The sequence below is a fragment of the Fulmarus glacialis genome, unplaced genomic scaffold (assembly GCF_000690835.1).
Source record: "Fulmarus glacialis isolate BGI_N327 unplaced genomic scaffold, ASM69083v1 scaffold43145, whole genome shotgun sequence".
Taxonomy (NCBI): Eukaryota; Metazoa; Chordata; class Aves; order Procellariiformes; family Procellariidae; genus Fulmarus; species Fulmarus glacialis.
The window spans coordinates 1-14,746 of record NW_009215844.1 but is presented as its reverse complement, the minus strand read 5'-3'; the positions used below and the strand labels follow the sequence as shown (position 1 = coordinate 14,746).

At 36.5% G+C, this 14,746-nt stretch overlaps 1 protein-coding gene across 1 annotated transcript in view; it reads right to left on the bottom strand.

Annotated features, from left to right (window-relative positions):
• The window catches only part of PREX2 (phosphatidylinositol-3,4,5-trisphosphate-dependent Rac exchange factor 2), a gene marked incomplete at both ends in the record, with an annotated part of 59,401 nt that extends 45,041 nt beyond the window's left edge, over positions 1-14,360 (bottom strand). The window contains 9 exons of the mRNA XM_009579075.1: positions 1,621-1,706; positions 4,132-4,280; positions 5,660-5,752; positions 5,906-6,048; positions 7,203-7,275; positions 7,998-8,073; positions 8,626-8,675; positions 10,021-10,124; positions 14,260-14,360. Coding sequence (XP_009577370.1) covers positions 1,621-1,706; positions 4,132-4,280; positions 5,660-5,752; positions 5,906-6,048; positions 7,203-7,275; positions 7,998-8,073; positions 8,626-8,675; positions 10,021-10,124; positions 14,260-14,360 — 875 coding nt within the window. The remainder of the gene's footprint in view (positions 1-1,620; positions 1,707-4,131; positions 4,281-5,659; positions 5,753-5,905; positions 6,049-7,202; positions 7,276-7,997; positions 8,074-8,625; positions 8,676-10,020; positions 10,125-14,259) is intronic.
• Positions 14,361-14,746: the final 386 nt, after the last annotated feature.

Here is a 14,746-nt window from a genome sequence, read left to right as displayed (position 1 = left end):
GGGGGGGCGCGGGGGAGGAGGGGAACAACATTCTCTTTGAGCAACATAAAATATATGATTCAGCAATTTATTTTCACAATGGACTAACCACCTTGGGAAAATCTTCTATACATTGAATAGGTGCTACAAAAATAGCAGCTGTCTCCAGCTCTTTTCAGTGTGACTCAAGCCCACTCCTGAAAGACAGCCCACTGGAGTATGACCTTAGTTCCAGCTACCTGAACATTCGCCTCCTTATGTCCCTGTTGATACTGCCACAAAGGTGCCAGGGAATTCAAAATCTATTGCCTAGAGACTGCAAGGGCTGAGCTGCAGAAGCTAGCTGCTATGAAAGAAAAGGCTAGACTGAATCTGCAGTGCTGACAAATAGAAAAGCTATGTCATGACTTGTCAGCGGAGCATATTTGACAAGGAAATAACTTAAAGAATATACCTGGATTCCCCTCATTTTAGGTACTATCACGTTAGATGGTAGCTGCATTTTAAATTTAGTATCAAAGAAAGTCTTTGGAAATGACACCATTACCAGATATTGCAATCCCCCCCAAAAGAAGGATTTAAAAATAAACATTTAAATAGGCCTTATTAAATATCTCTCAAAAAACAAAAAAAAACCTCTCTTCAAATAACCCAAGGTCCCAATTCAGCAAAGTATTTAAGCATATGCTTAAAATCTTTCAGGTTTAGCAAACCACACAAGCAAGCACTTACATACTGTTGATTTAATTGGAATAAAGTATGTGCTTAATGAATAAGGATAGGCAGTGGAATTGAGATCCAGGTGTAGAAATAATTATCACATCAGCTCAACAGGCTGTAGTTTATTAGACTTTCTCTTGAAAATCTAATTTCTGGCACCACAGCCTAGGAAAAAAGTCATCAAGCTCTGTTCAAATCTGGCTGCTTTGCAGATCAGTTCACTTTAAATTCCTCAATTACAAAGGGAGGAGGGGGAAAAAGGACATAACTGCCCCACAATAGCTGAAAATACAGTGTTAGCTGCCTCTACCATTAACAACATGCGACAGCAACAAAGAACGCTTCAACTTCTTTTATCACCAGTGCACCAGTCAAGAACATATTGAGTTAGGGATGGCAAGCGTTTGACAATCACATCACAAAATGGACAAAACAGTATTTAGAGGAAACACCTGCAATTACTAAGGCAGACTAGGTCACTAGCACCCTTGAAGAGATTTGTGAAAAGTGCATTTTCTGTAAAATGTTTTCAGAACATTGCAGAACCACATGGCCACCTATCAAATTAATGCTCAGGAAATGAGCCGTTCCCAACACCCATTCACTGGAGAAGGTGATTTTGCATCCATCAGCTATTCCTCAGCCTGTAAAGAGTGCATGGCCTTAACTTAACTTTCCTACATTCGTATAAACACATCAAAAAAAAAAAAAATTTAAAATAGCCAGAAAATCTATCCAAAGCTTACAAAGTATAAGAACACAAAATAATCTTATTTGGTTTTATTTAATATTGTTTGTTACTTTGGGTAAAAAAAAAAATCTAAGCTGAATCACTGGACCTAATTTTAATTTCTATCAGCCACGCCATTTAGGTAATTAAATGTATATTTACCAGTACCATTGACAGCTCTTACAGCTTACCTCTCCCAACAGCATGGACAACTGATGGGCCAAAGCCCCGGATTTGGAATCCGAGTCCATCTGCAGAGTCAGGAATCTTCACTGTCCTGATACAAGCAAAGATTCGATATGAATGTAGCAAAAGGTTGCATTTTGTTATTCAAGAGAAAAGCGGACAGCAATGTTAGAAGGGTGTAAGACTCCACACTTTAATTCAATTCACAGTTTCAGATTCAGCACCATTCATATTCCAGATACTCTGCATCAATGACATCAGAAATAAGAGCAAGCTGAGATTCCAAAACCAATCAGAGGAAGGCAATACTATTTCACAGGGAAATTCAGTATGTCAGTTATGACCAAAGCACCACCATAGCTTTAAAATTCCTCCCAAAGGGACTGTGATTTGGGTAAGTTGCCACAGCACAGCAACATTGAAAGCCCTCGGAAGGCAGGCAGTCTCTCAGCCAAGAGGCATGTCATGGCAGGCCTTGTCAAATGAGCTGCAGAAGACTGCGGAGACTAGATCCATATTACAATTTGTTAACATCTAACTGCCTACTTGGCGAGTTTTATTGAAAAAATATTTTGTTGCAGTTTTTCTGAGCAACTATGCAAAGTACTGAGTTTTGTAAAGCAAGAACGGCCTACTACTGTTCATATAATTTGTAAGCACATTGTGCTATGCTCTCACTTGGAGTAAATGCAACAGTAATAAACCTACTGACAAACTTAAGTAACAAAAACACAGTTCTGAGAATCAAAATTCACATTACTCCTTAAAATGAAGCCCTGAGCTCGCCCAAAGTAAGCTAGCATATCCACATGATATCTGCTCAGGTTCCAGAAAAAGCAACACAGCTGCATTAGCCCTTATCAGAGCTAGTTAGGTCACACATAACAGTGCACCGATTTAACTTTGCAGCCTTTACTTCCAGAGCCAGCTCCATCATCCTTTAAGGGATCTTTGCCCGCAGCTCCATCTGCCAGTGCAAAAGCAGACAAATTCAAATTGATGCTGAGAGAAGTGATTTTAAAATACGTTTGGACTGTAATAAACTTGATTTACAGGTAGTTTTGAATTATATCATTGCATCATCTCGTGTACTTTCATTTTTTTCTGATATACATAATGTTTAGCATTTGGAGATGATTATCAGCAGAGATGAGATCCCAAACCCACTGAAGTCTATAAATTTTTTAAAAATATTAGAATATTCTTGAGAGTAATAAATTTCCATTTGAAATATTTTCATAAGTATAGCATCACTTAGTATACTTATATGTTACATACAATCTATATAGTTGATACTATCTATATGGTTTCATTCTGAAAATGCTTTGTGAACATGCTAATGAGCTATGAAAGACCATCACTAGCAGTTTAGGCTAAGAATTTAGGAGAGAATTGTCTCTTCTGCCAACACAGTTGTGCTAGCAGCACAACTCCCAACAAAAAGCAGGCAGCACTGAGAAACAAATTCTTCAACTCCTCATTCTATAGATCATCTCTGTCAACCTCGAAATTCACCCACATTTTCACTGGCAAGTTGAACCAAGATCTACATTAAAGAAAGGCCAAGATATGCCTTTTATGCTTGCTACAACACTATCATCTACTGGTTTGGGGGATTTTTTTGTTGCTGTTTTGTTTGTTTGGGGGTTGTTTTAGAGTATCATTCCAGATGATCATCTTTATGCTATATTTCTTTCTTTGCTCTTTTCCCCTTTATGGGTGCCATTGTATTTCTCAAGACACCTTTGCTTATTAACAGGAGAAATACGTCTCCATTCTACTACTGAACCAGAGCCATTTCCAAGGCACTCTGTGCGTGCTACCTGGTAAGAGAGGATGGTTCCACCTTACCCTGCAAAATTTGATCAAAATCACTCCAGACCACTGTTTCTTACTCGCCTCTTTCTTTGGTATGTACAAACCAGTAACAACTGCATTAACTTTATTAATAGGCCTATGCTTGTTTACATACTTACTGAACCCAGCCATTAGGCCTCACTTTGTATTTCTTTTATGTAACAAAAATTGCATTCAAGTAGGAATGGTCAAAACTGTGTACAGAAATGCATCTCCATATAAAGATCAGGAGCTGTTTACTTGTTCCTGCTGTTTACACAATCAGCACACACGCTGAAGGGGCCCATTAGATCACAGAGTTCGACTTCTGCCAAACCAGCAACTAATCCCCAGATAGAGGAACTTGTTTAATAAACACAGTGAGAGATAAGTGATCAAAATTGTCCATATAGGCAAGGAAACCTCATTTACACTTGCAGTTCCTGCATGTATTTAAAGTGGCAGAGCTGATGATCTACAGCACTTGTGTTTTGCTTTTGCTGGCTGACAAATGTAATAAAACAAAATCAAAGCAGATCAAATTGCTTGACTTTACAAAGTCAGATTAGATACAGCATTTAAAATAACTTTACAGTAGTGCTGTCTGAAGTTCCACTGGTCTTTTAAAATTCTCTTCAACTGTACTTCGTAAAAATTCCCCCAAAGGAATGATAACTTACTCCCGTGGTTTAGTGCTCACAAGAACCCGCAGGGGCTTTCTGCTGTTTAAACATGCTTTCAGGAAGCAATCCACTTCACTGAAGGGTCGCAGAAAAACCAGGTCACCGTTAATGGCAAAGATTTTTTTCCCAACTTCCAAGCCTGCCATCTAGAAAACAATAACAGTTGTGTACATGTTTGCCTTTTATAACCACTAACATTGTGTTTTCTTCTGCTTGCATGCAACCTTAATAGGAATAATGACACACACATTTTCTTTACATTCTTTATGCCTCCTTCACATACCACGCACAAAAGACTTACACTACAAAATGCTTCTAGAATTGGTTAAATTGACATGAAGGGTACACTAAACTCTCATTCTGAAGAGACCTAAATACAGGACCCAGTCTTAATCAAGATCTTATGATGGTATTACAATATCAGTTAATATTTGTAATAATTAACACAACGGCTTTCAACAAGCCAGTTTACTTTTTTTATGATGTTACCTAATTTGCCCATCCGTCATTCTCCAAAGGAACTAAAGCTTCTTTTCATAAGGAAAGACCTGATGAATATTTTAGTGACTATTTATTAAGTTCCAAAACAAAACAATATCCTTAAAAGTTTCATGGCCCCTGAGCCAAAGGCATGGCAAGCCAAATTGCACAGTTTTTAAACTCTAAACAAGAAAGAAACTGTAACTAGCTCAGATGGCAGGAGTACCCAGAGCAGCTCAGGGCACAGGTTAGCCTTAGCACCATCTGAGACCATGGCAGAACCTGACTGCTGGAAAAGACAATACAGAATTATGCAAAGCTAATAGAGCTAAATCACCCTGGACATAGCTGTGTGGCTGTATTATATTATTGATTTGCTGTATCTATTTTTATTTTAAATTCCTATCCCACCATGAAATTTAGAATGCCTTGAAATCCATGCCTAAAATTTTTCTCTCATGGAGGAGACTTGTTCTTTATCTTTCCATCTACAGAGATTCCCATGCAGTTCAGTAGAACAATATGAATTTATTCAAAGAGCATCAAAAGCAATACTAACAGAGAGGCTGTAATTTATTCAGAGTCTTAAATTCTAGACTTTATCCAAAGCTTGATACATCCTTCATTATGAAATACACCACGTGCAACTCACAGACTAGCATACTAGTCTCTTTTATACTCATTTCGTATTCTACCAAACATGTTTATTCCAATCATGATTAATGTCATCACTGGAATATTATAAAATGTATAAAAATAAAATGGTAACTCTTACATCGCCACTCAATACAACAATTTACCTGAGCAGAAAGTGAGTGTTGATAATGGTCAGAGCTCTATTTTAAACAAAACAAAACAAAAACAAAATAACAAAACAAACAAACAAAAAACAAAAAAAAAGGAAAAAAAAGATCCATAACTTCAGCTTTCTTGGAAAGTTGTTACTCTTACCTTTTACTACTATAAATTTTCCCAACTGATGTACAAAACATATACCTGTGATCAAGTCAATAAAATAGGGAAGATGATTTATAATACTTGATACCTCAGCATTTGATCCTTTCTCCACCACTTTAATAATTGGCACCTTATTTTTATCTTCTAAACCAAAACCATAGGTCCCTTCATTAGATTTAATCTGAAAAATAAAATTGTTCAAAATATTGTTCAGAAAGGCATTAAGAAGAACTAAAGTATATTCCCATTAAATAACAATACATAGTGCTAATTTACTGTCACTACAACCAATTTTTTTAGTCATCAAAACACACAATCATTCGGTTTCACTCACCAGTAATGACTTGGCTATGACATTTTCCACTACTTTCAGATCATGTTTCATGAGTCTGTGCTTCATATTTGACCCTTCCATTTCTTCATCCGCATAAAAACGGAACAGCAGTGGTTCATCTTTAAACTCGCTTTTCTCTAACACTGTATGATACAAAACCACACATATTAATCCTTTTTTTCTTTTGAACTTTTGAATATTGTGTCTTTCATGGTCCATAATACTGAACATGTGTACACAGATTAAATGCTAGCAAACTATTTTGTGTGAATCTAGGGAAATCTTAATTTTACCATAAACAACAATTTTATGTGGATCCATTACAGACAGATATCACTAAGTTCATTTTCAACTACAACATCGGGATTTCACCAAGCTGAGGAAGACGAATTAGCCTGATATGGTTTTAGTGAAAATGCCAAGCACACGTTTTTTTCCTAAAATGTATTTAAAAACATGATTTTGAAAAGTTCTGCTGGACAGCTGCCGGAGATGCTCACCACCAAGATCTGGCACTCTCTAGGCAGTGAAGTATGCCAGGTTCAGTATTAGAAATGGGTTTGGTGGGGATGTGGAAGCCAGTAGAACAGCAGATAGATGCAGTTTGTATTTTTAAAAATCAAAGGAAAAAGAATGAACAGTGCCAGAGAGGAAGTTAATTCTCCCTCCTCTGAACAAGCTGATGAGCAAATCATTTCTTCCGGTTTTCATTTCAGTAAATGACCTACTGCTTCAATCTTTTCACTGAAATCTTCCCTCTGATGATATTAAATGTGACTTTGTTCACCTCATTTTTGGCACTGCACATATCTCTGCTCTCCTCTCCCTTCTTCTATGATTCTCTGCTGTCCTTATGATTTTCTTATTTTTCTACAGTCCGCTTTCTCCTACTGTTACCACTTCACTTTTTTAAAGTCATGCTTCTTCATACTTTATTCCTTCCTCCAAAAATGCCTTTCTTTCCTACATATTTCCTCATTTTTTATCGTCTCGTCTGTGCAAACATGTATTGCCTGCTTAAGAATTTTTTTCAAAGTGGCTAATAAAACTTCCTCCCCTAAGTCCTTCAGAGGATGAAGCCCTCAGTGTATGTTATAAAATCGACTGAAAATAACTTTCAGCATATATAATAGCTACTTTTTTTCTTGAAGATTGGAGCATAGATCTCTTCAGCAATACAATGAAACAACTTCCTATCCCTTCTGGAATATCTTTACCAGCCCTGCATTTCCTTCCTACTATGTAGATAGCATTAAACAAAAGGTAAGCATAGTTTGTACAGAATGTATTTACTTACCATGGTGCATAAACCCATTATCACAAAGAGCTACACCAAATATCATAGCTTCTTCCCTTGTCCGGCAATCCCCCTGTTAAACCATAGCAGATTTTTTTTTAAATATTTTAATATAGCAGCAAAATGGATTCTATGCACAATGGCATAACCTCACAGGGCCAGCAATAGTTGTAGATTGTATTTACCACCGCCACCTTTATACATACATTTATAGCATACATATAAAACAGTATATACATGTGTATATGCTATACCTCCTTATAGTTACAAATAAATATGTAAACATTTTAGTAACACTGCATTCTCCATAACAATTGAACAGAATAAAATCTAAAAGTATCAAACTTTTTAACTTTTATTTTATAAAACTGGTGCATGTTGACTGAGTGAACAGGTTACCCTGTTCTTGTTCCTAGTTCACTTAAAATAAAACAGAACTGATGACAGCAAATTGGTACTGACTTTTATCCATCTAGTTACTACTTGAGAGTTTTCAGAGCCTACCCATTTCATTTTAAGCCATGAACAATATTACATGCTGAATCACAAAGTTAAGTCTCATTAAAACATTTAAAATTCAATTGCAAATAAGGAAGATAAGCACAAAAGGGATGAACAGCATGGCTGCCGACAGCTGATTTCATTACTTTACTAGTTTAAGAGGATTACACTTACACACGCTGTTCCAATAACCCTTATACAAAGCGTTTGTATGTTATTCTGCTTAATACATCACTGCCTTTCAAATTAGAATTTAAATGCAAAATGTACATAAACCCAAAGGTGTATACTTGCCTGTGCAATCAACCAGTCTATGAGTTTGTTAGCCATGACCACAGATTTGTAGGTTCTCAGGTGATAATCTTTATCCCTGTTCAAAACAAAACAATTCTTAAAAATCAAACAAAAACTCAAAAACAGCCTAACAGAAAAAAACTTGTATTTTATAAACAAGTTAGTAAAAGCATGAATTGAGTGTTTTGTAATGGTTCAGAAGTTGCCTCTGGAGTAAAAAAGCAAGTCAAACCTTTCAGTGTAGATAGAAAGGAGGAGGCTGACCATATCTTACTTGGGCGATAACGTCACTGGAGCATAAAGGCAGTTGTCTTGTTACAGCTGGGACTCTCCAAATGAGCTAATGGAGTGTTAGTAAAGGTGTGTATTAATACACACAGTAAGCATCTAAGCATATCCATCAGGACCTACAAGGCTCTAAAAGTCTGTAAAAAAAAGTCATATTGAACGGAGTTTGCATTTAAGGACTCAGTTACGCTTTTTGTCTTGACAGCCCTTCAATCTTGTTTGATTACTCCCAAGAGACCAAACTTGAAAGGATGGGTTAGGTTCCTAAATTCAAACACAGTATCTTCAGATTATATACTTCTTCTGAATGACTTTCTAAGGATTTCCCAATTGGACTCACCTAATTACTGGGGTAAACAGACTGTGAAGGCGACAGTACAGTCGTACACCCTGTTAAAAAGAAAGATGAGGTTAGTTAACCACACGTTCACACCACAGAGATCCTAAGAGGAATGGATGCAGTAAGGAAGCCTGCTTGTTTTAAATGCACTTCATTTATATAGTAAAAAAAGTCTGTTCAAATATCTCTATATTTTCATGTGCCAAAACTTAATATTTCCAGATAACAATATTGATGAATAAATTATGAGAAATAAAACATTTCCAGTCTAATCTAAGCTTCACCGAGACACATGCAAAAAGGATTAGCTTTAAGGTAGTATTAAAAAATTCTGAAGGTATAGTACTTTGAAAGAGAAGAACACAAAACCTGAAAGATAAAGCAATGTTTCCATGCATTAAGGTCTTCCCAATCACTGGTTGCTATTCTACACACTAAGTGAGTAGTGAAAGTAAAAAACACTGCATTTGATTATATGCATCAATACTTTACTTACAAACTGAAATTATAATTAACCAATAACTTTAAAAAAAAATGCAAGAAGATTCAAAGATTGGAAATGTTTTCAATGAAAAACAAAAAATAAAACATTTGGAGAAGTTTAAGGAACTACCATTAGAAAATGCTATTTAAAAAAAGAAATCACATTAGTATTCTTTAGCAGACTATCAAAAAACAATTATGTTTATAACATGCAAAAAGAACCATGTATAACAATTAAAAGTTGTGTCAAATCTGATTCCATCCTACTTTGCTGTGCCTGGTAGTTCAGTATTGAAGATTTTTCTACATATACCTTACATTAACAAATGCCACCAGAAAAGTGAATGACATTGTAATGTAATCCCCAAATGCTGACATTTTCTACAGTCTCAAAATCATGAAAAGCTTTATTAATGAGTTTAAAGGCAACTTTGTTCAATCATTTTGTTATGCTCAGTAGTGTAGATGGATAGCACTACCTATCTGTGTTTAAACATCTGTGTGACTGCAAATTTACTGCCTTGTTAAGGCACTAATAAAAAACACTCAGATTTAAGAGAAAATTGAAACCAAGAGCTTTGTATCTCTTAAAATTGACTGAAAAATACAATAGACTGAAACACCAGCTTCAGAATTACCCAGAAACACAGACAATGCATCCTGCATATGAAACCATTAAATAACAAAAATAACTAAAAACTAACAAACTATAATTTTGTATTTAAAATGTGTAACAACAAGCCAAAATCTTCCCTTACAAACGGAAAACTAAATTTGATTCACATAAATATAGAGACAGGCAAGCGTGAGGGGATGTTATTTATCCTAGCATAATATTTTACATTATTTTTCAAGCAGAATCTCCATTTCTGATGTGTTCTTCCTAATAATAGCAACTCTTCTATTCTGTACCTTAGAGATCACATCCTGCATCTCATTTCTTGGGTAGTATGTTCCATCATCATATCGGAATCTGTACAGCATGTGTTCAGGTTTGAATTGGTGCTTATCTGTAACTAAATTAAAAAAAACCAATCGTATTATTAGGTCACTTTCTGAAGAAATCAACACGAGAGAAGAGGGCTAACATAAGTTCTTCTAACAACAGCCCATCACACAGCAATAGGTAGATTTCAGACAGGGAGGGCAGGAAGCCCAATTAGATCATCTGCCCTAAGCTCCTTTATGTCACTGGTGACAGTATTTCTCACAACGTTTAAGTAGTCCACAAGAAACCAGTTTTAAGTCACAGGGCAAAGAATAAGACAGACAAACAGGCAGGGAACAGCCTGAAAAATTTGGCGCTCAAATCTGTTCTAGTCTTCAGAGCTTTTGCAAAGCTTATCGACCAAATAGCCAAATAAAGCTTCTTTTGCAACTATTCATATTATTGTTCCACATTATTCTCTGTTCTAATTCTTGCTGAGGCCAATGTCAAATAAGTCAATAAAGATACAAACCCTCTACAACATATCTGACCAGTCTTGCACTGGGGAGGAAAGGGAGAGGAAACATCTTTATGTATAGCCTTAAGAGCAAGAGACTTGCAATCATTATGAAGGTGTTGATAATCCATTTCCCCAAAGACTCATGAAAAAGGATCTTCACAGTTGATCTTCATGTGATTCCAGCAACAAACCTCACAACTTCAAGTGTTTTGTCAAAACAGTCATGTCATATGATACAAAAATTCTCCTGGAAACAGTGCTACAGCAAGTCTTTCTGAAAAACAGCTGATTCATTTGATGGCTGAGGGCAGCACTAGGCACTAGCACCATCCTAGGATAACTGTCTGGTATTAATTACTGTATGGCTTGCAGATATAAGCTTTAATTTTGAAACTAAATTTGTATGTCATCAACTGATAAAGGAGGCTACTGTAATGTCTTCATTAATCAGAGTAACAGGCCTGACAGTGTCAGGTAATTCTTCTGTGTATGCTTCCTATACCAAGTGATTAAACCACCATCCCTTATTCTTTTCAAAAATGTAGTTAGGCACCATAAACTTTGTATAGTAAGGTGCCTTCTGTCTGCATCATTTTTCATGCAGCAAAGCTCCTTCAAGCTCTTCAGTATCTCCACACATCATCTGATACATGGACATAAAAACTGGACTTTATATATTAAGTGGTTTCACCAGTGTCATGTGCAAGGTTAAAATAACTTCTCTACTTGTATTTGATGTATCTACTAATAGTAAAGCCCAGGACGCTACTCCAATTGCCTTGAACTGATGGTTCACACAAAGGTGATTATGAAAATGACCCCTAAGCTCCTTTACATATCATTGCTTCTCAATACATCAAATATAGACTACAAAATTTTCACATACAATGCCTAGTATAACTATCTAAATTAATTTTAATCGATTGTGACCATTTAACTCAGAAAAAAAGATACCTTCTAGTTCTGTAATTAAAAATAATTTCCTACTGTTGGAGAAAAAATATATTACTCTAGATAAGCATAAATTAAGAGGTTTTTAAAACCATCAACTACAGAAAATAGAAAAATCACCACCAGGACAGTATTGCTTAAGGCCAAATTGTTCCTCGCGTTACAGAGATGCGCAGGGAGGGAACTGGGACTACAAAGCACCTTTCCTTTCTTGCATGCCTATGATGAACAGAGCAGGCTGTGCCCTCTGAGGAACACAAGCACCACTCTGTCTTTGCAGCCCCTACTTACATACAGTGCACTAGAAACTAGGGGAGCAGGTCCACAGAGCTGGCACATGCTGAGCTCTAGAAAGCAAGGAAACCAGACAAGGATGCTCCCGACTGTACTGTGTTGTGTAGAATACCACATATATCCAGTGAATGCTGTGAGGGAAGCTGTAAATCACTATTCGTTTGGGGGGGAAGGGGGTGTTTTCTATGGTATAGACGTGATTTGGCTTGTTCTACTCAAGATGAAGGATGGATGATCTATCAGCTACCGTACTAACATGGAAACCTTAACAAAAAATTATGAAACCATTTAGCTTACTGTATAGCTTTCCTTTTAACTAGTATCAGCTGTACATTTGCAAGACCATAGTTTCAAACACTTAAAGCTGATAAAACACACCATTACCGCTAAAATAAGGAACCCCAAGCTGTTTTGTATGCCACTCCCAACAACGTACCTATATGTTGGGATAGATTTTTATACGGCACACACTAAGAAAAGGGAACTGATCCAGGTTTAAACTAGTCTTTACCCTTACTTTTTGGCCAGGGTAATTTTGACTCAAATCGGTACACCAATCCCAGAAACTGCACAGGTCATGTAAATACCTATTCGTTTTAATACTATCTGATATTCAGATTATTTTTGTAACTACAAAGCTCCTTACTGCCTTGAGAGGAAGCTTCCATCTCTAATCAGCAGCAGCAAGTGACTGGACAAAGTATCTCAGCCCATTGGCTGATATAAGTGATTTCAGGTATTAAAGAATGCCATCAGGAGGATTTAGAATAGCAACATAGGAACAGATTTTTTTCTTTTGCAAAACTGGGGGGAAAGAAAAAAAAAAAAAAACGAGGAAAACCCATAACTTCTCTACTTGCAAGAGTTCACACACCAGGAAGTAAAACAATGCCCATCACAACATGGGTCTGGCATTGCTAGAATGAAGCCCAGCACAGGGAAAACAATGGCCAGCATAGTGAATATGCAAAGTCTAACAAAGCCCTCTATAACATTTGCAATGTGAGTAACAGCTAAGCTTTCTTTCTCCCTTGCTCCCTCTGTGAAAACAGATGGTTCATTCAACTTTATTTTAAGAATTCTATTTTCATTGAACCACAGCTGGATCCACTATTCAAAGCAGCATGTCTGGCTCACATTTCTATGCTATAATATAATTACCCTTTTATGTCATGAAATTACACAATACTCATTTAAGTCTGTATTGAGAAAGTCTATGAGTGTATTTGGGATATAAATTACAAGATCAGGAGAAGAATCTTTGGCGACAGAATCATTTCATTGAAAACAATTCTGTGTGTGTAGTAAACATAATAGCATCTGACATTTGAATGACGGTGGAGGAAAATCATGGAGACTGACATTAAAGAATTAAAGACTACATGACTACTGATGAATAACCTTAATGTTTTTCCTCCTACTCTGCATATGTTTAAAATGCACACAGCTAAGTGGCACTGTTACTCCCGCTTTCTTTCCAGTCAAGGACACTGAAAACATCATGGCAAAGAACTTAAAAAGTAAGTATTAAATTCATTGCTGGCTGAAGTATAGAAGTATTACAATGTATATTATCAATGATTCCATCTAAGTTTGCACCCTGGATCTATGCTGGAACAGTAGCTAACTTCACAACTGTTTCACTACTTGTTTTTTTTAAGTGACTGCATCTATTGTAAGCCAAACATGCCTTCAAAAACAGAAGTTTCTCCAGTTCGCTTATATGATCCTGTTGGAAAAGGGTCCCTCCTCGTAAAAGGGACAGAGATGAGGACCTGCTCGGGTAAGAGAAAAATGATGCCAATGCAAATTACCTTCAGAAATCAAACCTTCTTATTGGCTAAAAAACTGAATCATTTCAGTGATACTTCTCTCCAGAATGAGCTAAACACAGATAGTTGACTGAAAGTTTCAGCATAAAAATATCAATTTTAGTAACTGTGCAATGTCGTGAAAACAGGGCCTTAAAATTTAAGAGATTAAAATGTTGGGTTCTAGGTTGGATTCCACCAGCTCCACTTGTAATACCTAATAGACGAGCAGGCACATTTATCAACAGCCGACTGTGACTCACTCACTTCTACAATTCTTGATTGAACACGTATCCTTAAAAAGCCTGGCCTTAATAAAAGGTTTAAATCCTTAAAAACAATCTACTGCTCTCTGTTTCCCCAGAATTTTTGTTTACAAGAGAAGAGCAACGTTTCTCTAGGTTCCTGTTTGCAACGCTGTGATCCCAACAGCATAGAGGTAATCTGATTAAATCAATGGAGCCTCTCCCAGTAAATCTGCTAGGCATGGACAATGGCCCCATGAGGTCCCTGCAAGGATATAATGCAGATTCAACAAGCTATCTTGCATTAACAAACAAGACCATCTTTTTGTCAAACAAAATTAAGTCCACTCTAATTACAACAATTACCTTGAAAACAAGTTAGTTAAAACTAATTGTATTTACCATGATGGATAATGCCATTCTCTAATAAAGCTTGGCCAAGATGAACACCTTCTTCAGATTTGTGTATTTCTCCAATTTCCAACAACCAGGACACAAATTCACTGAATTAAAAACAGATACAAAAACAGAATTTTAAATGTCCATACCACCACATCTACTACATTACCCTCTCAGTTACTCGTGTTTCTTACTAGCCTAGTAAGTGAGTCTTAAGCCTAATGATCTTCAGAATGCCATACCACCTTTAAAAAAAACACTCATTTCAACTTTTTTATTATTTCAACATAAATAGATATGGTTTCCCTTGAGATGTCTTTTCTGTTCAGAAGTTATACCTTTGCACATGGTGCACAATTAGCAAGTTTGGTGATGATAACAACAAACTGGGAGATGCTGTTGACTCTCTTGAGGGACAGGAGGCCTTGCAGAGGGAGCTAGATAGATTGGAACATTGGGCTATGGGATGAAATTTAACAAGTCAGAATGC